This window comes from Anser anser (genome assembly GCF_964211835.1).
Source record: "Anser anser genome assembly, chromosome: 2".
Lineage (NCBI taxonomy): Eukaryota > Metazoa > Chordata > Aves > Anseriformes > Anatidae > Anser > Anser anser.
This window is the reverse complement of record NC_139721.1, coordinates 40,687,593-40,713,046: the sequence shown is the minus strand read 5'-3', so window position 1 is coordinate 40,713,046 and position 25,454 is coordinate 40,687,593. Positions and strand designations below refer to the sequence as shown.

Sequence of the window (25,454 nt, the reverse complement as noted above, 5' to 3'; positions counted from 1 at the left end):
ATTTTTCAGAGTTCAATGCATGTCCTTAGTGGTAAGTCAAACAATACTAAAACAAGTTCCTTTACAAAGTCAAGTTAACCACAAAATAGCAAAAAGCCAGATAAGACCTCGTTTTAATTCTTTTATGAGGTCAAATGTTAAACAATTTGGGCAGTTTATTCCCAGGAGGGTAGTTCTCAGGTGAAAGTCACTATTTTCTGAAGAATCAAGCTAATTTATAAAAATACAAGCTATCTGATTTTTGGGAATCTGCAACAAAAGCAAAATATTTAAAAGGTAATAAGCAGCAGAGGAGGAACATCCCACTTTGCATGAATCACATTTATAAGTACTGAAGACCTCAATAGCAGTTACTCAAGAATTAAAATTGTGTATATTACATATTTTATATATTGATATACATCTCAAATCCCATCCCCATATCAACAGTAAAAGCAAAAGTTTAGGTCTACAGTTACATAGCTCTAAATTTGACCCAACGTGATTTAAAAAGTCTTGCATTAAACATTTGTCAGTTAACATGACAGCTGCTTTTTTCTACCCTTAGATGCCATCCTTACTAACAGTTTAAGACTGATGAAGCAACCCAGTAACTGCACGTTTCATTAATCAAGTATTATTCTTTTGTTTTATGAGCAAACAGTACATGTTTTCTTGAAGGGGTTGAAACATCTTCACACTTGCCCCAGCCTTTACCAAGAGGTGTACTAGCAGTGCCTGCTACCGTGGATTTCAGGTTAGCCAACAAACCTCTCCGGGGTTTTTGTTGTTTTGGTTCCTCAATAGAGAAATGCTTTTTGTGTTCGAGTTCTTTTTGCAGGGAAGACACTGTTTCTTCAAGCTCAAGAACACGTTTAGCCCAGTTCTGAAGATTATTCATTTCTTGATCCTATGAGCATATGGCTGTGTTAGATGCATGAACACTCCAAAGACTTTCATATAGCTTAATTTTCTATTTTTTTCTATATTTCTATTTTACTATTTTCAGTAAACACCCCTGTGATTACTATGCTAAGTGGCTATTCAGTAGCCATTTCTTCTGAATTTCTTTTATGTAATTAAGAGAACAGCAAACTATTGGGCCATCAGATATAGAGACTAAGTCTGACTGAAGAAGCTGACACTAAAACACTTAGCCACACCATGCAAAGAATTTCAGTTGTTCAAGGAACCAAAAAAAAGAAGGCTTTCCAGTCTTAAGCCACAAACTAATCACTAAAGCAAAACTGGTCAAATCAAAACTCATAAGTTTCCTAACCAGGACTGAATAAATCCATTGAGTGGGCAGAACGCAGTCTTCAAGATACTCTCTAGTCCTTGTGGTTAGAGAGACACACCTTTCTAAGTCTTAACACCAATTAAGAAATATGAAATGCAATATGAACAATTTTCAGTCTGACTTTACTTGAAAATTAAGTTACTGTCTGCATAGTCCCAAGTCTATCTGATACCAGTCTTACTTCATCTGGAAGTTACATATGAGGCACTGATGCAAAATGTCAAAAGGTCAAATTTCTCATTTTTTACTTCAGAGTCTAGTTGATGCCTAAGGTCAGATGCTGTCAGCTTTATGAAGCTTTTGAAATATTAAGTGGTTTACCTGCCCATAGCTCTTACCCAGCTTGGGCACCTCTGCAGGAGTGCCAATACAGCTTTCAAGCCAAAAATGTTTAGGTTTTGTTGTGCTAACATTAGTGTACTAGCTTGCTTGCCCTCCCTCAGCAGACCATTTCATGATTAGACAGGAGAGAGGATTCCGCAAGTGTTCCAAGCAGTAGTTTCTGTGCTTGACAATAAATTGGGGCATCTTCAGATTGGCAAGAAGTGTCAGCACTGTTTCCCTATCAACTGAGTCTATTACTTAAATTGAAAAAGGAGTCTTAGGAGCCTTGTGTCACAGGATACTAAGCCAAAAAGTGAAACTTGAGGGGTGTAAGTTCAGGAATTTCAGAATGGAACAAAGGAAAACAAAAAACAAGCAAAAACATTATGCTAACATCAAAAGCAGTTAGCGAGACAGAACAGTGTTTTTACATGTACAAAGATGCAGAAACATCAAATGTAACTGCAGAAACAAGCCACGTTAAAGTTGTTTTTAAATGGCTGTCAAACCTTGAGCATGATTGTATGCTTCAGTCTGCTGTTCTCTTCTGCCATTTTTCTGTAGCCTTCATTAGCTTCTAGCAGAGTTTCATTTAATTTCCGTATTTTCAACTTCAGAGATTTTATAAGCTGAAAATAAAACCCATACACACTGAAGTTCAAGACGCCACATTTTATAAGCATTTGGTTTCTGACTAGAACTCATACAGACACTGTAAGCATTTCTGATTAATACTGAGCAGTGCAAACTGGGAGATCAAAGCAGCGAAGACGAAGACTACTTCTTCAAACCTGCCACGTCCCAACCCATCATTTCTAGTAAAAATACAGCTGGAGTATTCAAGGGCCATTGTGATGAAATTGTACATTGATTGCACAGACCTGGCAATCAAAGAACAGCAGCACAGACTTCTAGAAGTCTGCTCCTTTTCCATACGGGTAGTTGTTAGAAGAATGCTCTCATCTCATTAATACTATTTATGCTCTGACCTGGAGTACAGTTACAACAGAATGCTTCACCGTTCTGCTAGGAAGATGGATTCTTATATTGGCAGATAAAGTCTTGAGAGGGAAAAGAGTCAAAACCAGCAATATTATATCAATGTTTAATTCTACATGGTTGCAGGGGAAACATCTACATTGCTAAATTGGAAAACCTTTGCCCCGTGTTTAACAGCTGAGTGGGAGGGAAGAAAAGCAGTCGCTCACATGCACAGATACTGTGAAGCAAAGCAGTGGAAGGGCATTGATGACAGCAGCTGCATTAAACTACACTCACTTCAGTTATTGCCAGGCAGCAATCCCATGACTGACATTTTCCAGCCTCGCAAAAGAATCAATATCGAATCCTCAAATCAAGCGTAGAAGACAAACTTGCTTTCTAGCATCAAAATTTGAATTTGACACAGGAAATGGAAAACGTTGCAGAGCTCTTGAGGACAAGGAGTGGAAAACAAATGCCAGGGCCATAAAACGAGACATTAAACTTGGTAAGGAAAAAGTTATTTCTGAATTATACTTTTTCAATAGAAAGGGATTTAAGTTCACTTTCCATTTACATGGTTTATTAGAACCAGCTGGAACTGTTTCTCCAAACCCTACTCTTATTTGCTACTAGTGAAAGGAGCAAGGCTCATCTCTTCCCTCCTCCCCATCTTCTTTAACACAGGCCTTACAATGAGTTTGAGGTGTGGACTGAGAATGCCTACCTAAAAGATAGGTATTTTGTTTTCCATAACACAGCCTGAAGCCCATATTTCCACCTCTACAGGCTATTCAGAACTGGGGGATCTTGCCTGTTTAAAGGACTGAGACCTCACCCCTTATTTAAGTGGATGGTGGAATTCAGTATTCGCAGCAAGGATGGGTTTAAAGCACTATTTTGGCTCTAGATCTACACATCTACCAGATTCTTTTAACTGTTCCCCTGTGTATGAGCAGGCAGCATTTCCAGAAGGAATGCACCGAGGCCACAGCAGCAATGTTTACAACACATTACAATACAAGCCCATATATTTCCCTACTTCCACCTCATATTATGTTTGCCACGTGACTTGTCAGAGCAGTAGACACCTCTACAAGCCACAGTAATGCCAGAACACAGCCAACCTTTGACAAGAGTCATCCACAACTGGGTAAGAACTCTTTTGTAAACTTGACACCCATTTGCGGGAATTTTCATCCCCACAGTGGGATCTTAAAGCATTGAAGCCATGCCAGAATTTAGGCCTGTCATTCCCAGATTTGTTAAGTATTAAGCAAGAGCTACCTCATCCTTCTCTGTGCATTGCTTCTGCAGTCCTTCATTGGCTCTCTTCATCATCTTGTTTGCAAGATCTATAGGCAAAAAAAGAGTTTGATTTTATACACAAAACCAAAAGTAGATGGAACAACAAATATCCAGATTAGATTCCTACCTAGTTCCGTGCCATTTTCAGTAGTCAGTATATCTGAATTTGGACTTCCCAGAGCCAACAATCTCTGTGACTGTTCATCAAGTTGTCTTTCCAATTGCAATATTTTACTCTCTCTATCCTGAAAAAAAGAAAGGGACATGGTAGAATTTATCTAAACTTCTACTTAACCTTACCTAATTTTCTACCAAGACCATCTTGGGCTTTGAATCTTCCTTTATACCGGCCACGCAGCTGCATAAGAGGCAGATATAACTACAGAGAACACTATTAAAAGCTTCTCCCCCCAAAATGGTGTATAGCTGTGGCTTAAGTGGACATATAAACAGAGTCTAAGTAGGCAAAAAAACATTAACTGTTCTGGTAACTGAGTCATCATCCCCACCCTCAATTCCAGTCTGAACGGCAGGTAAGAGTCAGTTATTTTGTTATTTTGCTTGCCCATTTTTAATTATCTGCCAGCCTGAACTAGCAAGTAAAGGTAAACTAAGTCTTATCTTTTAGCAGCAGCCCAACTTATCTCCATTTATTTTTTACAAAAGCCAAACCAGAAACAGCAGCAAAAACACAAACAGAAACAACAAAAAGAAACAAACACGTTTGATTTAATATTGTTTTAGAACAAAAGAAATCAGAAGTCACACAGGACTGATCTAGAGAATTATTGACAATTGTTTCTAAGGAGACCTCCACAGAGTTTGATCTGGTAATGTTTTGATAGAAAATTAGGTATGCAACCATCTGAGGAGAATAGCCATTACGTGCAAAAATAAGTAACGCTTGTCATACAAGATAAGTATGAAGGAGTTGGAAAAAGGAGAGGCCATTGCACTATACAATATTGATTGTCAGCACCTGAATAGAGAGCTGTAAGCTCAGAAGTGTTTACCTATTACAATGTACAACAGAAAACACTTCCCTCACACCTTGAGAGAATCCTGCTTATTAGTGGACTGAGATGTCTGATCAGTTCCTGGACAGGTGAGTGCAGAGAGAAAACACCTCCCGTGTACATCTTTCCAGATGCGCTACTGTGCACTTCTTTTACAAATACTTATCACTAAGGTAGCACACTCGTGCAGTTCTGAGAAGCTGCACACTCTTTATGCTGTGCAAAGGAATAGTAACCTACTGACACCAACTACTGAGCAGCCCTAGTTGTGAGTACATTCAGATTAAGCTCTCTCCTGTGTAAAGTTTTATTTCTCATCACTGCTTTGTTTTCCATAATCCTCCGTTACAGAGCTTCAGAGCAGAAAATCATTATTAAAATAGCAATCCTGTACTAAATTGCCCATCTGCCCTTTCAGGCTAACTTTTCACTCTGCACCCTGCAATTCCAAGGATATTCACACAGCCAGACTGCTGTATACACTATCCCTCTAGGTGTTGCAGTCATTGCATTACAGAGAAAGATTTAAGTGAACTGGGCTCTCATAGACTAGGAAGTTTAGGTATATGCTATCAGTAATGTTAGACACAAAACATCTCTATCCCTATGGATAGTTTTAGGCATCAGAATAGCTAGGCTGAACTGCTACAGTTATTTTGAATGTTCAGTGTTACATTTAGAACTCCTGAATGAGTCTGAAAAGCACTATTTACAGTTAAGAGGCGAGCTTATCAGCACACAGTTATTAGCAGCCATCAAGTAATACCTCAACTTTCTCTTGCTCAGCTATAAATTCTTCTATGGGAACATAATGGTCTTCAAGTTGTTCCATTGCACACATGTACGCATGTTTCTTGATGGCCTCCTTATACATTTCAAATTTGCTCTCCAGTTTTTCTTCATAGCTGTCTTTCATATCTTCCAAGCGGTTGCTGAGAAGGATATGTTAGTTTATTTAACAGATTAGAATTATACAGCTATTACAGTTTGGCTACGCATGTTCAACTTGCAACACCAACATTATTTATCTAATAATAAATAGTAAACATAGAAGACAGACGTACTCTTCTCCCCTGTCTCCTTTTTATTCTCAATCATCTTACAGACTTGCATCAAGGCATAACTTCTAGTTGTGCATACCAAACAGAATGCTACGGAAGAGTATGTATTTAACCCTTGAACTCAGCCTTGCTGCGGTTATTCTGACCCTTTCCTCTCTTCCATACGAGAGCTATTAAACACAGCTACAGACCTCAGCACAAACTACGTCACTCTTGTTTAGAAGCTGAAGGTCATAATAGTAGTGGCTAATAGTAAAAATATCTATGTGGTACTTTGTTGGTCTACCACACTACACTACGTAAGCACTTCACAGCTCAAGTGCATGAATCTCCAGTGACACTGAACTTGGTATTTTACAGCTGCAGAAGCGGTAAGCCAGTATCAAGCTAACTTCAGACATAAGCACTCAAACGAGTGGAAATTGATGCCTAGGAGGAATTAAGATACTCTATCACCACGACACACCTTTGTCAACTAACTCACCAACCCAAGTTACAAACCCTTTATCATCACACACAGACACCACTCAGCCCCCAGGAACTACAACCAGTTAGAATCCCAAATGCTCAAGTGATTTTAACAAGGCTAAACAAAGCTCAACCTGAAATCTAATTTTGAGTGTAAGCACAGTCCTTGCTTCAGTTTCAGTTGAGGCACTGAAAACCTCCTGATATATCTCGAATTCTGTTGGTATACCAGTGATCAGTGCTTGTAGCTACATCACTCTCATAAGACTGCTGTTAGTATGACTTAAAAAGACAGTCTGCATAATATTTTCAAGTATGGGGTTTAGACCATGTCTTGAAAGATCTGTGAACCAGAAGTTTTACTAAAAAAATCCACGAACATGTAATGGTAGGTATGATTACACTCAGACCTGATATTTGAAACCTATTTCTGGGGGTGTGGGCAGGTTTTTTTTGTTTGTTTAGTCTTTTCATTAAAGATCGAGTTTGCTTTGTTTTATTATTTCAGGTTACAGAAAGTACATGTTAGCCTTGTCACAGTTTAAAATCTGGCCCAGCAGAGACTGAACATCAGCCCACCAGATAAGTATCACTAATAGCTAGCTTCATGTGTTTGGCCAAAGTCACCCAAACGATTTTGAAGTCAGAGGTGTTAAAGCATAGAGCGTTCAGCTGGCAACTTAACTTTGGGCTAGTGTTTGTTAGCAACTCAAACAGCAGGAAACCATTTTCAAGAAGAGATGAGATAAGAGGAAGTAAATTCAGCTTGAGCAATCTGGACACACTTGAAGAAATCCCCAAGTTAGTAACATAAGTTACTGGGGCTGCCTGCATTAATAAGACAGTAAGATAAGTTCAAAAGTCATCAAGAAGCCAGAAGGAGAGCTCAAAGAGATACGATTCAAACCACCTGAAGCACACGCATGTATATTAACATGTGGTGACCAAGTGCTTGCCTTAGAGCAATCAGAAGCCTCAGTTAGGTACCTACAACAGTCTTCTGTATTTGCCAAATATTAATAACAAGACAGGACAGCCTGCAGTAATTGCAAGTTACAAAGTTCATCAGAAAGCAGCATTACTTTCTCCTTGTACATAGGAAGAGGCGAATCTGTAAAAGTTTATTTTAATGTTCCTCTTCTCTTTTCATCTGAATCTTTGAAACTAGTCAGCCCTAACTTTTCTAAATAGTATATGCAAGACATGCATGCTCATATGTAAGTGTATGCCTTTAGATATGTGGAATTCAGTTTTGAATAGGATTGTAACGTGACTTGCCTCCAGGCTTCCTCTGTTTCCAGCAGCTGTCGGAACATTTCTTCTGCCATCTCTCTACGTATCTTCACCTCCAGAAGGAGTTTACTTTGCCTTTCTGCAACTAGCTTCTCTTTTAGATTCTCTGTAGTTTTCAAGAGATCCTAAATTTAACATATTTCAGTTCAGAAAAGAAACTAGAAGTACATATCGATACGCACATCAAAAAGATGTGTTAATACAGACGGACATTTACAATGGGCATTTCTCTAAGCCTCCTTCCATGGGGGCTGCACCGAGGATTAAATATTTTCAAATTTGATTTTCTTCTGGTGCAAAGCCAGTCTCCCTCCATCTTGACAGTTTATGCTATCAAAAATATGTCTGGTTTGGTACATTTTGGCATTTAAATATTAATCAGTGGTTAGTTACCACTAGATTATAAAACGTTGTTTTTAAAATGCCACATCTTAACTTCCTCTTGCCATTTCCAAGAGCACAAGCAACTAAATAACATTGTGTTTTAAACAGACATACTACTTCCTTATCTGTCTCATTGTGCAGTCAGTTAAATTTTAGCACTTGGCTTATCTACAAAGCCACAGAAGACCTCCCACAACATTTGTTCCCTCACAGCTAGATCGCTTTAGGTCTAGGTTTACTCAACACTGAGCAGATGTATGCAGTTCTTATTTGACACAGCTTCCAGCACACCTCTTAGAACAAGTTTCTAATATCAGCGCTAATAGCAACGGCTTTCCTAGGTTCAGCTTTGAGTAGATGTTTATCTACCTCGTGACTCAGAATGGTGATGTCCACTTCCTCTTCTGTGGAGGCTTCAGTACAGCCAGGAAGGTCATCTAAAGATGTGTTAGCATCAAAGCGTACGATAGGTTTGCCATCACCTCCAACTAACTTTGGTGGGAAGTAACCTAAACTTTTGGGCAGGATTGTCTGGATTACCTGAAAAATCCAGAGGTGACCACAATGTTCAGTGCTGTCAACGTTGCAGAAATCAGAATACTGGGAAGTAGCATGAACGTGTTGTTGTATTTACAATAACGATTGCAAGTACATTAACAACATTTTACACGGCTTTTAGCAGATAATTATCTATACAAAAAAACTACAGTACTTTAGCAAAGTGAAAATGGGAAAGATTATCTACTAACAAACTTGGTGTGGTTGTCTAGAAAGGTGTTCTCTTTCCCCCTAAAATAACAGAGTTTAGCACAGTTTCCTGGAAAGCTGATGAAAAGCTGAGAGCAAACCCCTAAAGCATTTGCTGCTTTCCTGAAATTCTGCGACCAGGATCCAGCAATTCATCCTAATTAGGGAAATATAATAAGTAATTATGTCATAGGACAGCATATTAAAGAAGCTTGTCTCCTCAGTGTATGCTCTTATCTTATTACAAAAGCTGCAGCCAAAGATAATTAGAAAAAAATTCTGAGATGAGATTAGACATGCCGTTACAGACTTGAGAGGTATAAGAACTAGTCCATGCACTAGAAATGGGCTTTTTTTTTTTTTTGCCGTGAAATAGAATCACCCACCATCCCACAACCTGCAAGAAGCAGCTTCTATGGAAACTAAGTGAACTTAAGACCAGACACCAGCTCCAAGTCCTGAATTTACTGGGAGCAGAGCTAGCAGAAAGCATGAAAGTATGCTTATCTTTGTTGTTGTTGTTTAAAGGCCTGCAGAAGAACAGCACACTACCTTCAAGACTTAACTTACAAAAAGATGCTTTCCCTCTTTGTTATTACTTGCATTTAGCCAAATAGAAGCAATGCAGGCACAAGAGACCTTGACTGGACTGCAAAATGAGAAGCTACTTCTTTTAGTACCACCACTAGCCGCCTAGAAAGTTTTTGAACAATTGTCAGCTTGTGCAAACAGATGCTTAAGTGCACACAAATTAAACAATTCATCAAAAGCTTCAAATTTAATCTTGCACTTCCTAAAATGTACGGCATAACCAGTCACGTTTGAAACTTCCCAGACTACTTTTCAGTGTCTGTGGTACAGTCCTCAACAAGCCACAGACAGCTGCAGCTATCTTGTCTTGCTACCACAAACAGGTTTGAGGACAGGCCAGACTACTGGAAGCCATAGAGAGAAACTGTGCACAAGAACTAATACGACACATCTACAGTCCTAATCACTGAAGTCCATACTATGTGATCATTCCACAAAATGCTAGCAAAACTGCAGAATAGCAAGCAAATTAGATGCACCCTTACCTGTTTGGCTATAGCTGAAAATTTCATTACATGCAGTGTTTCATCATACATGGAAGCATGCTGATTGATGTTTACAATCATACAAGCTTTGCCTTTTCCACAGAAGAATGGCTGAAACAGACGAGTCAATTTGCTCTCTCTGAATGGAATATAGCTTGGCTTCATCCTCGTAGAAAAAAAAAATAATGAAAATGTGGAGAAAAAAGTGAAAAGGCCTGTGTGATACTGCAGCTTGGCTTAATTCTGTTTCTTTCAGGAAACAGATCAAGTAAGATGCTCATATTTGAGCCTAAACTATTTTGTCTCAAAGATCAAAGTCTTTCTTTTCTCATAAGCTCTCCAACAAATTAAAATATTTAAAGCTAAGAGAAGTGAAGTGCCTGCATCGCTGTTCCCTAGTGTTAGAAAACCATTTTGGCTTGTACCAGTATCTAAGTACAGGACATCTGTCAATTGTCTGATGAGTTCACCTGTATGATTTGTTTTGTCTTACTCCCTTCCACCTCAAAAAATACAGGAAGTATATTGCTTATATGAAAACACTAAGAAAAAACTTGGTAGTCTTGCTGCTAATCCCCCCCCCCCCCCTTTTTTTTTTATTCTCCACAGTTTTAAAGAAAATTTTAAATTCAGGTATTCCAGTGACATCTGCAATAAAGAAGGCTTAACAATATTTTACAGATTCATATTTTCCTCTTACTATGTGAATCCCTCACAGAAGCATAAACGGACGCTTAGGGTTTCAACCTAACACTCAGCATGCTGTTTACAACTCTTTACCTACTTTGGATTTTGATTCTGCTTCAGTGCTGCAATGCATTTTCCAAGGATATGAAGGGAATTATTAATATTTCCTGCTTCTTTTAGTCTGTCTCCAAAGGCTTGTGTTTTATTACACCTCTCTGATCCAGCCAAGTCACAGAAGGACAACCTGCATGCAAGAATTATCCAGAACACACAAACAAACATGTTTCTAAACAGCATAAAAATAGAGTTTGTTTTTTATTTCTTTATACATCTAAGTTGTAAATGTGTAACTCATGTCAGCCCACCTAGATCATGGAATAAGTTGTACTTATTACGTACCTTGTCCAGAAGGCACCATGCAAGGTATTTAGCACAACAGCACTGAACTGTTTTCCCATTGTATATAAAGATATTTCAATAAAATTGCTGCTCCTGAGGCAGCCTATTCAGCATCCTTAAAGAAGGCTGCTTGTAGGCTTCATTTTAAACTCTGTAGGCATTCTTACATTACAAAAAAAATCACTTTAGGAACTCAAATTTTGTGGCAATAACAATTTAAGTGTTTCCAGACAACGTGAGAGAAATGCATAAACAGTTTTGCACTTTGACCATCTTCCACAGTTCAAGGAACACAAGGACAGAAGATACTAGCATGCTTCAATAGTCTGCCTCTTTTGGATGCAGAAGTGGTTTTCTTCTGCAAATAAGCAGCCAGAAGCCTTTCCCAGAACACCTCAGAGTTCTTTGCTTGGCTATAGCAATTATGTGCTTCTAAAGTCAGGCCACTGAATTGTCCCTTGTGACACAGCAGGCTACAATCAGAAAATTAGCCTGGTTAATCAAGGAATTTCACTTTTACTTACTATATTGAGAGCTCTTAAAATACAGGAAGATCTGGAAGTTAGATAATTTACATAACCCAACTATTGCTCACTTACATATTTATTTATATATCATCTTCATAAGATTGTAGCCTTTCACACATTTGAAGTACATATTAATACTATACATACTAGTCATACTAATAAGGCAACTAATAAGGCACATATTTGAACTGTGTGAAAGGCTACAATCTTATGATCTCTATCCTTTCCAGTACAAGATTAACAGCTTTTAGAAAAAAGCTTAAGCAACATACCAACTGTCATTCATTTAACAGCTGCAAGCTTTGACAGCAGAATACACTAGACAAGAAGCGGTAAGGAATACAGCAGCAGTCATTTCCTCGGGTGATCTTAGAATTTTTAATCACGGTAACATCTGACACTAAAAGGTGTTATTTCATGGTGAGGTGTATTTGTTACTATCTCTGCTCAGCAGAGACAGATCAGTAGGAGCTATGAATGTACAAAAACATTCTGTTGCAGGACTGCCTTCATTCCTCCATGTCAAACTAAATAGATAATTAATCAGGGAACAAAACTGAACAATCATTTAAATAGCCAAAAGATTAGGCCACTTCCTCTAAATCAGAAGAGAAGTGTAAGGACTTAATAATTGCTCTAATCAGGTGTGCCTACAGTAGTATTCTAGATGAGGAGAACAGTTTCCAAGCAAATCCCTTGATCCCCTCCTACTGTAGTCTACACCACAGAGCAGGCCCAGAGCATGTCACCCACATTCTTTTTGAGTGAAAATAAACTTGAATTTGTGTTCTAGGTGGACACCAAATGTGCAGCCACAGATATTCAACCCATAAACTGGTACAGCTTGCACCTTCAGTCTTCAGTGTTGGCTGCTGCTCCCTGACTTGAGAGGTTGGCTTCTATCAGCCAAACCTTTGAATTTTGCTGACCTGAATATTTTAGTGTTGTATTACCGAGTACTGCTTTGTCCCCACTCCCACCCCTCCATTACACAAGATATTTCCCCAAATATATGTATTACTGATAGAGTTTTAACAGGTTCCCTCAGCCAAGCTTTTACAGAGTAAGAGGGACAGGAGTAGAAATGTTGCCCTCTCAGGTGTCCAGTCGGTTTTATGCAGCCAGTGCAATTCTGATTTCCTTCTCAGCAATCAGATGACTTGGTTTTTGTATTAAAAGAGAGTTCACCAGTTTAGAAAAATCTGATAAGGTGTAAGCATTCTAAAATATTTACATTCTGGTAATCAGCTGAAGCATTCACTTACTCTGAAACTCCAAGAACATGTGGTTGATGTTCATCAGTTAGCTTTAGCAGCCGGATTGAGAATATACTGTGACTGGAATGGAAATAAGCCCTTTTTAGTAACCAGAATTATGAGAATTAAGCAGCCACTGAAGCAAAGTAAAATGTGTAATGCTACATAAAATTCAGTGCAAAAGAACAAGAATTCACTGATTTACAGTAGTTACTTTTGCAGTGCATTCATCCAGCAGCAAAAGACAGAAATAAAGCTTTATTTTGGAACTTCTCGTTTTCTTCTATACAGGGGAAGGAAAAATATTGCATGAAACCTGGAAGCTGTCCTGAAAAAAAAAAGCCAGTTCCCTGAAGTCTACTGATCAGAAAATGAGTACTGAGGTGGCCACTTGGTATACAAAATGTAGATGGTATCTTAACTCAGTGAATCTGAAGCATTAACTTCCTAGAAATGAATAGGTTAGGGACCAAGTTAAGGTTAAACAATGCTGTAATTCTTTCTAGTTCTCAACATACACAATTATTTGTTTGGTCTCAAAATTATTCTCAGTTTTCCAGAACGGTTGAATTTTCAATACTTGAAATGCCATAGTTATTCTGTTTCAGACATCAAGCTGCAAAGGCAAGAAAATGGACATATGCTAACTGATACCAAAGAAAGTTCCAGAGCCATAAGTGCCCTGTCCCCAGTTTATCCAGTAAATCAGGAAGCATGTACTATAGGAGACAAAATTCTCCAGTAAAGATTTAAAGCAGTGCTTTAGCCCTCAACACCAACCCACAATTAAAGAGTGAAGTTTCTTAAAAATAAAAAAAACAAATTACACACAGCATGGTTCAGGAACAAGCTAAGTCTAAGTCAGTGCATTCTCTTGAGCAAATAAATATTAAATAAATATTACATGCTAGGCACAAAACTCTGCCAGAAAAGCACACATTTCTATTCTGCACTATAATCTTTAGTGAAATTCATGTAGAAGCATAGCTTGAGATTTGATGGAAGCTGTTGTTAGCTAATACAAAATGTGTAACTATTGCTTTTTAGAGAAAAAGCAGCCTCAGTAACACCATGATTATATTAGTTGAATATGCAGCATGTCCCTCCACACTTAAACAAATTAGTAAGAGGACTTTTAGAAACAATTAGGAAGACGGTTTCAACAGAAAATATACCACCTTATTTTATTAACTTCCTCCCATTTGATTAAACCAGTCTCTCCTTAACTCCCCTCCCAAAGCTGGCTAAGAGCTAGGGTCTTAAATCTTAAGATACCAGGCAAGCTCAACTACAGAACAGCAATCTTGCAGCACCAAAAGGCACTGCAAGACTCACTCCTTCCTACATTCCCTATTGACAGGCTCCTGGTTTCATGCTGGCAGTATAATTCTTGGCAGAATTATCCAACTTTTCCTTCAAAGTCTTTGCGCAGCCCTCCCCAATCAGTCATTAACACTTGTTAAAATCTATAGGCCTGATAGTACTCAAAAATAGATAAGATTTGATCTTTTTTGTTGTCCAAAGCCATGAATGGCAACCCAAGTCCAGCTACTGCTGAGGTCAAAGGGCTTCTCTACACTTGTCCAAGCTTTCTTCCAGAAAGAATTTCAATAATAAAACCAGAATCAAGGAAAGTCTTAAGCTAATGTTGAAGAGTGGTTCATTCCACAGATATTCTGAAGTTTTCTCCTCCTTTCCCCGCCTCCCCATCCTTAAAAGAAGAGAGACAGAGTATTCTTATAAAGAGAGGAACAAACCTCCTACTTGATTGCTCATTCATTCTAGTACAAGCAAAGCTTCGGTTCTTGTTTCCTATTTTTAGTATCTTGCAGGCTTCTTCAGTACTCTGAGTGTTAATCCACTTTAAGTCTGTGAAAAGAGACCTTTTACACTTCTGATCTCCAAAGACATTCTGTGAAACTGCTGAGGTCATAAGCAGCACTGTTACCTTTAATATAAGAATTGCCTCCTTGATCCTCACAAATTCTTAAGACTCTACGCTTCTGGTTTTTAGATGTAGATAACACACTTAATAGATCATACACATATTCGTTATAAATCTCACAAAAGGAAATCCACACAGATGCTTGTGTTCTTTGGCGTGTATTGGTCCTAGGTGTGTCAAGTGGAACAAAGTTCTTCTCTCCTAGCCAAAAAAGAAAAATAGTTTAGTGGTCAAATGACATGAATAAATCTTAATATCTTAGTAGCCTCTCATGTTGAGGCAGTATATAGAACCTTATAACACGAGGAGGTTTGTATATATGCATTGTACAACGAGATATAAGTACTGGAAACTGAGTTTACCCAGAAATCTTCATACTTCATAGCAGCCATGTGTACCCAGAACATGCACAAGTTCTAAGCTATTCCCCTTCTAATGCAAGCTTTCAGCACGTTAGCCATTAGTTTTGCAGAATGAGATCTCCCTCTCCCCCCAAAAGGAGCAAAGCTATGACAACATATTTTACACTGTTACTCTTCCTCCGAGTTCAACTATTTAAATTTGGTAAAGTTTTTTGATTTGTAGTGCAGTATAGAGATTTTTAAATCCAGCAATAGTTACCCACTTATATTCCTAAGTTCATTTTTCCCCCCCAAAGACTTACCTAGTAGATCAGAAGGCTGATTTTTTGAAGTACAGTTGGAAGAAGTCAACTCCACGTGACACATATTTGTAACAGCACCTGAGATACTTTCCGTCTCCTGGAGGAAACAAGAGACTGTTACATCCAAATGAACGGACTACTAGACCAGCAGAAGTGAAACGTGACAGTCATTCGAGTATTTAAGATTTAAATATTGAACTAGCATAAACTGTTAAGCCACCCTGACTCCAGCTGTGATAGAAATGTTTCTGACAATACTGAACTCAAATCAGCACGTGTTCTTTCCCTCCTCACAAGAATTATTGCCCTCTGCTACTCCAAGCAACATGTCTTGGGGGCCACTTGCCACTATTATAGGAGAGACGTTACAGTTCAGGGAGAAACAAGGACATCTGTCAGATTGTGACTGCCCAGAGCGCCTTTATGGACTAGTGGACAAGTCTGAACAGTATTTTGGGTCAACCGAACTGGAGAAATAAGCCTCTTCCAGAGACAGGTGGCAGGGTAGGGGGCAAAGGACAGACAAAAGCAGCACTTAAATAAAAGTCACAGGCTCGTGCCAAGTCTGTGAGCATGAGTCAAACTTACTTTTTAAGACCTCACACCAAAGGGAAGCGATGGATTCCTAAAGGACTCAAAGATCTGATAAACCAACAGCCTATGACTAAATTAAAAGGCCATAAAGATTCTGTATAGATAACAGCACATTTTGAGTACACACCTTTGCTAAGTTTCTTCACGTCAACAAAATTTAAAAACCTGCCAAGACTTGTCAAAGCATAGGCTTCAAATTATCTCTAGGACAACAGGTGTAACAGAAGTAGCATCTCCTACTATTTAGAGATTCCTACATCTCCAGGTAGGACTTCCCTCCCTGCTTCCCCATATTTTATGCACCTGTGTAAGTTCTCATTAGGGCATTCGCATGGATTTCCCCAAACCCAAAGCTAAATGGAGGTCATCCGACAGCAGAAGAGAGGAACAGATTCAAAAAAGCAGCAAAAGTCGCACCATGGTCTAACTATTAGAGTGCAGGGAGATGTTTATTATGCATCATTATTATGGATTACCTACTGATACCTATGGTACCCACTTAGTATATCTAAAATGTAATCTTCACAAATAGCAAAGTACAGAGTACAAAGCCAGATCTCATCTTTATAAAACGTAAATAGCATGCAATTTCATTGCCATTAATTTAGAAGTGTTCATTTTACAAAGACTGCACTGTCAGTATGTTTATGTTGCTTGAGTAGTTACAAGTAAAACCACAAGCTGGGACTCTATTCATTCCCTTTGTAAAGTACAAAGAGAAATTCTAAAGCAGGGAGAGAGACTCGCATGTGTACACCCATGAAAAACTGAATGTAAAAAATATTTGTGCACATGATAACAAATAAGGTTTTGTAACAAGATTTTAAACCTGAGTGAATTAGCCATGATTCTATACTATTCTTCAAATCATAAGATTACAGGGAAGAACACTAAGACTGACTGAAAACAAGTGGGAACAGGAACTGACTTTGTCTGCCAGTGACAGAGGCTGACATTTAATAGCAAGTAAGAGAGCAGGTGGGAATAGGAGTGTCAGTAAAGCAGCTTTTAATACAGCAAAAAGCAATATTTAACCCAGTGAAAAGAACAAGTAAAGGGAAGGAAACAGGGTGCAAAGTACACCAAGCAAGTTTTTGCAGCAGTACTGTATAGCAAACAAACAGCAGAACATTAAATACAAGGGTATTACGGTAATTCAGAGCAGTTTAAACAGAGAACGAAAGGAACAGCAGATTCTTTCTGCATGACTTGTAAACTGAGCCTGGGAAAAGGGCCCACAGAAATCCATGTAAACCAAAACCAAGCCCACCAAACCATATCTGCTCTCAGATTACAAGCCTGAGCGAGCATCCGAACAGTGATGCTATTCACAAGCTATCAAGAAGCATGCCTTCAGCATGGGGGACAGCTGAGCTATCAGCATGGAAGCATTGTAACATGTAAGCAAGTTCTTGTTACGCATTATTTTCTATTTTTACCTTTCTTTCCTGATGGTGGAGTCCTGCTTGCTTTTCACTGCAGCGCATCAGCATCTAGATCACCTACTGTAACATTCAGCAGCTAAACTATTAGCAAAGTCAGACAGTGACTTAACAGAGAGGAATGTTTGTGAAGTATGGCATTATCTTCAAAAACAGCATTTGACCTCCTGTTCTAGACTCTGACTTCCTGCTTGTTCCTTCTTGTAAGCTGGTAGGTTGCATAAAGATTTTAAAAAATATTTACCCTCTATCCTCCTGATCATCTCAATTTTTCTTTAAGACCCTCAACAAGACCCTCACCCCCTGCACAAGCACACACACAAAGTATGAGTGAGCTTTTAAGACTCACAAAATAAATACACAGTCTTCAGACCTTTTAGATTTTTTAATCTGAGGTCTTACCTCAAAAGTTGATCAGACTGACTAAAGTTCACTTTGCAGAATTTAAATTAAACAATAGAATTTAGAGGGGAACTTTACATATGAATTGGAGTCATAGAAGGATATTCTTCCAGAGCTAACCAAGTACTTGAAGAATGTTTGTATTAAAGGCCAAAAAAAGAAGAAAACCCAGGCAATTGTTACTTCTATACTTCCCAGAATTCATTCAGACTTGCTCTGAATCATAATCAGCTGAACCTACTGAATTTTGGCATAAAACATGGAATCGTACTTCTGATTTACCAGAAGTAAATGATCAGAACATAAGGAAAAAAAGCCAGACATCCTGTGAAAATTTGCAAACAGACTTCCAAGCATAGGAAAGTCAAGCATACAAGGGTGCCCATTTTTGGATGAGAGCCGTTTCCTACCCTGCAAATAACAGAACTCACTAGATATAGAGAAGTCTCTGCTATTGGAGCTATTATACCAACAGTCTTGGTGTTGAACTAGATGATCCCTAAAGGTCCCTTCCAACCCAAGCCATCCTGTGATTGACTCGGAGACCAGTAAGATACCTAAAATCCCCCTAAAGCAGGCTGCAGTCCTTTTAGGAAAATCATTTTGTGGCATTTCATTTTACTTGCTGTTATCAGAGAACTTTCTATATGAAACCGCATATATAAACCACAGGTTTACAAGTTTTTAACCTGCCTTAAAACCATCTTCCACCAAAAGAGACTCCTCCTCTTTCCTGCCCCTGCTGAAGAGTTACCATCATCTCCTCTGAACTAGCACTGGAATTTGAGCAGCTGCCCAGAGAAGCAGTCTGAGGACCTGACCCCAAAGAAGATTCAGTAAGCAACGACGAGAAGCAGGTTTTAAGATGGGTCAGCTCTTTCAGAGGCTTTTCAAGGGCTAGGTGCCACCACTTGGAGAACTGCCCCTCTGTGGAAATCCAGGCTTTGGCTTTGCAACAGATTTTGTTTTGAACTGTGTGCTGCTGCAGAAAGTTCTTGCAGTTTATCCCGAGTCCCAAAACCACCAGCTGCCTTACTATGTCAAAGTTCATAAAGAATCTATACTGTAGACTAACAGAAATCTAAAGAATCAATAGTGAAACAGATCACCTGATATCAAGTATTTAAGAAGCTTTATACAGTAATAAGGAAGTATTCGGTCACTGACCTCTTTCAGTGATGCAAGAATAGCAGCTTTAATGGCTTCTTCTTGTTTAACTTGTGCATCTTCTAGTTTCTTAACATCACTGCTCAAATATGGCTTAAAGTTCATCTTCAGATACTGTCTTCCCCTTATGTGGTTAAAAATCATGTCAAGTGAGCGAGGTAAAATACCAAAATCTTTTGAAGTTCCTTAAAATAAGGGGAGATCAAAGTTTAGATATTTGTACAAACTTCTCATTGAATTTTGACTTGGTTGATATAGATGCTTTTTGGCAAACTCTTTATACCTTGGATAGTGAATGTCTTGCCTGCATTTGTAACCCCATAAGTAAACACCAGTCCATTCACTCCATTAACGTACGCTCTTACTATCTCTTTTGTTGAGCCTTCAAAAAATTCACTTTGAGAAGTTTCTGGTCCAAAGACCTTGGGGAAGAGAATGGAAGAAGTGAACGATACGTGCATAAAGAAGCTTAACGTATCAGAGCATTGAACACTAAACAGCAGTGACTAGTTTTGTCAGAGCAAGCTGAGTAGGAGATATCAGCTTGTTTTCTGCAGAACGCCTGCTAAATTCTTAGAGATACTCAGATTCTTTAAAAATATTTTCCTACTTCTAAAATAAACTGCTCAGAATACTACTCAGCACGTACTGTTTAATGGATACCTTCAACAGCTCTGCTAGTGATGCACAGCTCCCTCCTCCTCTCTACCAACCACCCGCAACTGAGGAGAAGATCAGCAGTTACAGCGGCCTAAATGAGTCAAAACCTGGAATTGTTTCTCTTTTGATATGGTAAGAACAGAAGTTTTTGTAGTAGGTAACAGAATTAAGAAATTTTTCTCCATTATAGAAGGTTTAAGCAGTTAGGCTGCTGTTCTTTCAAAAGTAAGTCCCTAAACACACGCTTACATAAGTCCCTTTAAACATGCAATTTCCTGTAACACTTTCCAGATGAGGACATCTGCAGGAACAGCAGAAACACAGTAAGTTTGTGCCTACAAGAAGCGCCTGTGGCATCTAATCCAAGAAAACAACAGAGCTGCCAAAGAAGCTTCCTTGTCTCATTTAATAGGAAACTGCATTGTAACACAGCTCTCTTGACAGCCTGTAAGTAAATAATAAGCAGTCTGCTGGGTTTTTAATGCCACGGTACCAAAGACGACGAATCAAATTGCACAATGTAGTAGAAAGACTCCAATTTTTATCACTACAGTGGATAAATAACTAAAAATAACTGTAACTAAAAACAAGAAAAAAAGTTTGCTTACCTGAGAAAAGGTGAACCTGTGCACAGACTGACCAATCCCTCTCTCACTGTTTTTCATCGCAGAAGACTCTTTGGGTGCATGAAGAATTACTGTCTGGGGATCTTCAATAGTTACACAACCCTTAAAAAAAAAAAAACAAGAGAAGGTAAACTAAAACATCACAATTATTTAGGTAAAAACCTATGTAAATAAAGCTAATGTTTTCATCCATTTACCACAACTCTGAACTCTTGCAAAGTTTATAGATAATCTCTTTTGAGGTGTGTAACAACTACGGAGATAGTCACTTCACATGAAAACCAGGGTGTAGATAAAGTTAAGGCAATTGTCTGGAGCCTTCTAAGAGCTTTAATCTTTTTCTTGGATTCCTTTCACCAACTTTTCTCACTTTTCCCTTTTCTCTCCCTCTTTTCCTTCTCCCCTTCTTCCTTTCCTCCCTCCCTTTTCTCTCCTCTTGTGCCCCTCTCCTTCTTTATCCCTTCCCCTGCCTTCCTTCCCTTTCCACCCTTCCCTTCCTCTCCCTCCTCACCTCCCACCCCAAGCTGCCATTTCCAAACCCTAGTATTTTGTGACTGGGGCTTGCAGTATAAAAGCTATGAAAACAAAGCTATAGAGAACCTTAAAATGATTGAAGTGGAAAAAAGGCAATGTGAAACAAGTTATGAATAGCATAAATGAAGTAAATTTGAAGCATACCCTTTGATTGAAAGATGGTGTTATCAGTAGTGAAGAAACCTGAATTAGTTTCAAGTCTAGTTTGATTGCTTTTGCCCAACTAAGTAAAAGGCAAGATACAATTACCTGGCATTCACATAACTAGGTAAATGTAGAATACAATACAACAGGAAAATTGATTTTACACCAGACAGGCTACCAAAACCACAAACTGAACTGTCAATATAGCCTGATGGTGTTTCAAAGTATCAGCAGCAGTGATTAGCAATTGTAGCTACATCTGACATCTGTGTGCAGAGGCTGGCCACACTAACAATCCACGTGCAGCACGTACACAGGAGGTACTGCTTTGCCTAGCAGTCTCAATAACCAGTCAGTCTGACAACTCATTTAGCAGCTCTGAGAGGCTGGGTACTGAGTTTAGGCCAGTCATTTACTCACTGTACCAGGCTCTAAGCCCCTGTGCTCTCTAACGTCCCCTCCAAATTGCAGGATGAGGAATGCAGGTTAGCTGTGCTAAATCCTAATGAGCTACAGAAGGATCCTACCCCAGCAGCACATGCCATCAGCTGCCTCCAGCCTCACAGAAATAGCGAGTAGAGGCCCTGAAGTAGTCAGAACTGCAGAGCTGTAGCATGTCACTCTCATTGTCTACCCCAGCTAACCCCACAGCCAGGTTGGCATGAGTTGGACCACTGCTGTCAGCATACATACCAACGATATCATAAAATGGTTGGAGTGAAAAGGGACCCCAAAAATCCCCTAGTTCCAACGCCCCTGCCATGGGCAGGGACACCTCCCACCAGACCAGGTTGCCCATGGCCCCATCCAGCCTGGCCTTGAACACCTCCAGGGATGGGACATCCACAGCTTCTCTGGGCAGCCTGTGCCAGTGCCTCACCACCCTCTGAGTGAAGAATTTCTTCCTACCATCTCATCTAAGTCTGCATCTGCAGAACAACTTTCTCCAGAGTCACTGATAGGAGAGTAGGATCACTGCCAGTTGTATCAAGAACAGAATTTCATCCTGTGCTTATGCCTTGCTTGCATATATCATTATTTCTATAAGCAACAAGCGATCAGTTAACCTGAGATTTTGCAAACATTCATAGTTTTGGGAGGCTGAGAAAGCCTTCATACCACGCAAAATACTGTACAGCTAATATCTTGGAAGAGTAACAATTTTATTATCTACATGAAGACAAAAGCTTTAAAACAAAAGTCTTCAGCACTTATTCTTCTCCTCCCTCACTGCTTTTAAGAGCATACAAGTAGTTTCGTTGATGGTCAGGCATTCAGAATTTCCTATTCCAAAGAAGGATAGGAGACAACTTGTAAAACAATTTGATTTTGTAAATCAATTTATCCTCACAGCCAGCTCAGATGGCTGAATGACACCAAATTGGAAATACTGTGGCAGTGCATATTAGCCAATGAGGACTGACTACAGAAAACTATATTGAAATTGGGGAAAAAAATTCCTACTGAAAAAAATTGAAAGGTTTCACCTCTGGCAGATTAAATGCTAGAGCACACACGAAAAAAACGAAACAGCAAATCTCAAGAAGTAAATCAGAGCAAATATTAAATCCTTCTTCAAACAGGTCAGGTACAAATTATAAAGCCCATGGGGCCTTGCAAAGATCAGGGCTGACAGACACACTGCAGAGAGCTCATCCTCCAGGGACAGCTGAGTACAGCAGTGTCTGCAATGGGGGAGTAGGGAAGGAGGAGAATTGCTGTGTTTGCACGTGCACGTGTGTGTGTAAAACACCAAAGCATCTAAAAGTGACAGAATAAACTGTAAAAGTTATAACTGTAAAAGTTATAGAAAAAAATGACAGGAAGAAGAGCAGCAAATCAACCCAGACCAAGTATTTTGGACATTCCCAAGAAACTCAAGGGTTAAATACGTGTATTACTCTTAGAAGTACATGAAACTTTCATTTTTTGAGCCATGTACAGAGACAAGAGTGACAACTTTTAAATAACATATCAATGTTGTTTCACAAGAGCTACAGGTCTGTATTGGGTAAATTAGTAAAAATTGTGATAAAGTCATTTACACAGGTTATCCACTAATCCTATCCAGAAGAAGTACATGGCTTAAAAAAAAAAGTCACAGCTTACAATACTAGATCTATTTGGGGGAGAAGAAAAAACTTATTTCTTAATTCTACAACTAACCTGAGATTCGTGGTTTTCCAGTTCTGCTATAGAAAAGGGCCTCACCCTCAAGAAAACTTTCAAAGGTTGGTATGCCTATTCATAAAAAAAAAAAAAGCATTGTTATAACGGCCTCTTTTTAAATAGAACAGCCCCAAACCATACCAGCATACATCTCTGATGTACTGTTTCCAATTTTATCTTGCTGCCTCCCTCTCTCCTTCCTTGTGAGGTTCACACCCTGAGCTGTCACTTGCTTCTCGACCTCCTAATGCCCTGAAGTTACCCCCTTCCTCCACGTCACCCTACAACTTTGTGGTCTTTTCTATGATGAAGCCGATATTTTGATTTAAAAAAAAAAAAAAAAAAGCTATTGGAGGTGCAAAATGCACTGTCTCCACCTTCTGGCCTCCCTCTGTATTGAATTCGAGCTGCAGTTTTTAATTGCCGCTCCGTGTTTCTACACTTCCATTTTGTACAGAGCATGTTCAGGTAACAGAGCGACACACTCCTACCTTCAAGAAACCACCTCTTTACCACCACCTTCCTCACAGCAACAGCTCTCCCTTGCTAATACAGGCTTTTCCACACAGCTCCTCATACTAATGTCTCCCCATTCAAGTGAAGCGATAGCAGTGACAGGGGGATTTTGAGGGACCCCAAAACTCCCTGCTTTCCCAGAGATATTCAGAGGCCCTGCTTTGGCAACGTGATTCAGCAAAGTCTCACCAGCTCCCCACAGCCTTCCCATGACCAGCACACTGCTCAGTGTACAAGGTTAAACCACCTGAGTGCAATTAGGGAATCCACTACTCTAAAAAATGAGCTATGGTTATACCATCTTCAAAGACAGGCTGCAGCAGAGCACTGAAACTTTATTTCCAAGCACCTAAGAAGCTTTCAACAAGGATCTGTATCCTTTTTTAGGTTACTGATAGGAACATTACGGTCACATTACATTCAGTACAGTTACTGAAATCCTTTACTTCTTCCTCAAAAGCTTAGTATGCACCACTGAGTATTGACCACCTGCATTTGCTACAGGTTATAACCTATTTGTAAGCGATGAGTAGTAAGCAGAATAATCACATCTTGGGGGCAGAGCACTTCTTACTGAAGAAATGTTTGCCTGAACTAAAGCTTGAAAAATAAAATAAACAGAAAGCATGTCACAAAACCAATCCACACCTCCTGCTCCTCCGGGTTGTACAGTACTGTTGACTCCATAGGCAAGGGGTTACCCACCAAGTCCAGAAAAGAAACTGATTCCAATATATCAGATACTTCTGCAGGGATACAGCTTTTCCCCTCATCGTCCATTGCTCTGTACAAAGGAACTTGTAAGAAAAAGTATATATCATTTTTTTTCACAGAACAAGCCAAAAGACACGGGGAAAAAAAAAAAAGGAGCAAGGTACTGTGTATGTGATCAACCAAAAAATACCATTTTTTTTTTTAACAGAACAAGCCAAAACAGACAATAAAAAAAAAGTGAGCAGGGTAGTATGCACATGATCAACAAAAAATATCATTTTTTTCACAGAACAAGCCAAAATACGCAGGGAGAAGAACAGGGAACACGGCAGTATGTATAAAACCAGCCACTTCTGAGGAAAACAAGGTACCCAGGGCAAGGCTGGGAGGAACCCTGAACACACCGGGGCTGTACTTGGGAACCCCGAGGCTGGGGCACACGAACCGCCTCGGCCGGGCGCCCCTTTCCCCTCAGGGCCGCCCCACACCCGTGAGGGGCCCAGCCCCGAGGCCCCCCCCTCCCGCCATGACAGGGGGCGCGTGCAGGGCGGGAAGCCCCAAGGGCGGGAAGCCGCAGCACCGCGCCCCCAACGGGCGCCAACCGCCGCTACCTCGCCGCGCGCGCCCGAGCCCGCCAGAAGCACCCCCAAGGCGCGCGGGGAGCGTTTTGGGCGGGGGAAAGGCGGGCGCTGATTGGCTGACGGGGAGGGGGCGGGGCCAGCGCTGCGGGCGGCAGGGGGCGCCCGCTGCGCGGCGTGAGGCGCTGGGGGGGGCGCAGCGCGTGACGCGATCGTGAGGCGGCTCCGGCCGCCGTGAGGGGAAGGGGAGCTGCGGGGCTCGGTGTGGGCAGCGGGCGGTCCTGCGCGGGGATCGCGGCCGTCACGGAGCCGTGTGGGCTAAACAGGCGTTGGGGAAACGGGGGAGCGGGGCAAGGGGCTTCGCTCTGCCGAGCGGGAGCGGGGCTGAGGCACTGAGGTGCCAGGGTTTGCTTATAAGGGTAGGGTGGGAGGACAGAGCCGGAAAGCTCACAGGAAGCTCGTAGGGCCCCAGCTGATGGGTGAACGCAGAGGG

At 40.1% G+C, this 25,454-nt stretch overlaps 1 protein-coding gene across 2 annotated transcripts; it reads right to left on the bottom strand.

Moving 5' to 3' along the window:
- Positions 1-565: 565 nt before the first annotated feature.
- On the bottom strand, positions 566-25,133 carry LOC310894756 (kinesin-like protein KIF20A). Of its 2 annotated transcripts, none has more exons than XM_083825248.1 (19): positions 24,995-25,133; positions 24,318-24,466; positions 23,151-23,225; positions 20,289-20,408; positions 19,304-19,442; positions 19,021-19,205; positions 15,416-15,512; positions 14,755-14,952; positions 14,564-14,675; positions 12,816-12,887; positions 10,722-10,868; positions 9,938-10,103; positions 8,484-8,654; positions 7,716-7,855; positions 5,675-5,840; positions 4,020-4,137; positions 3,872-3,939; positions 2,113-2,232; positions 566-889 (listed from the first exon to the last, which is right to left on the bottom strand). In XM_083825248.1, the coding sequence occupies exons 2-19, from the start codon at positions 24,447-24,449 to the stop codon at positions 617-619; spliced, it is 2,499 nt and encodes an 832-aa protein (XP_083681374.1). In that variant the 5' UTR covers positions 24,450-24,466; positions 24,995-25,133; the 3' UTR covers positions 566-616. The 2 variants fall into 2 exon arrangements, with proteins under 2 accessions (XP_083681374.1, XP_083681373.1); XM_083825247.1 differs by lacking the exon at positions 24,995-25,133 and adding an exon at positions 24,788-24,886.
- Positions 25,134-25,454: the final 321 nt, after the last annotated feature.

Bases quoted from the DNA above. Each gene is read 5' to 3' on its own strand.
- LOC310894756 (XM_083825248.1), bottom strand. From the start codon at position 24,449: ATGGACGATGAGGGGAAAAGCTGTATCCCTGCAGAAGTATCTGATATA. The intron at 20,409-23,150 runs GTTAGTTGTAGA...TTTTTTTTTAAG, and splicing joins TGGAAAACCACGAATCTCAG to GGTTGTGTAACTATTGAAGA. The intron at 15,513-19,020 runs GTCAGTGACCGA...TGTTTCCTCCAG, and splicing joins TTCTTGCATCACTGAAAGAG to GAGACGGAAAGTATCTCAGG.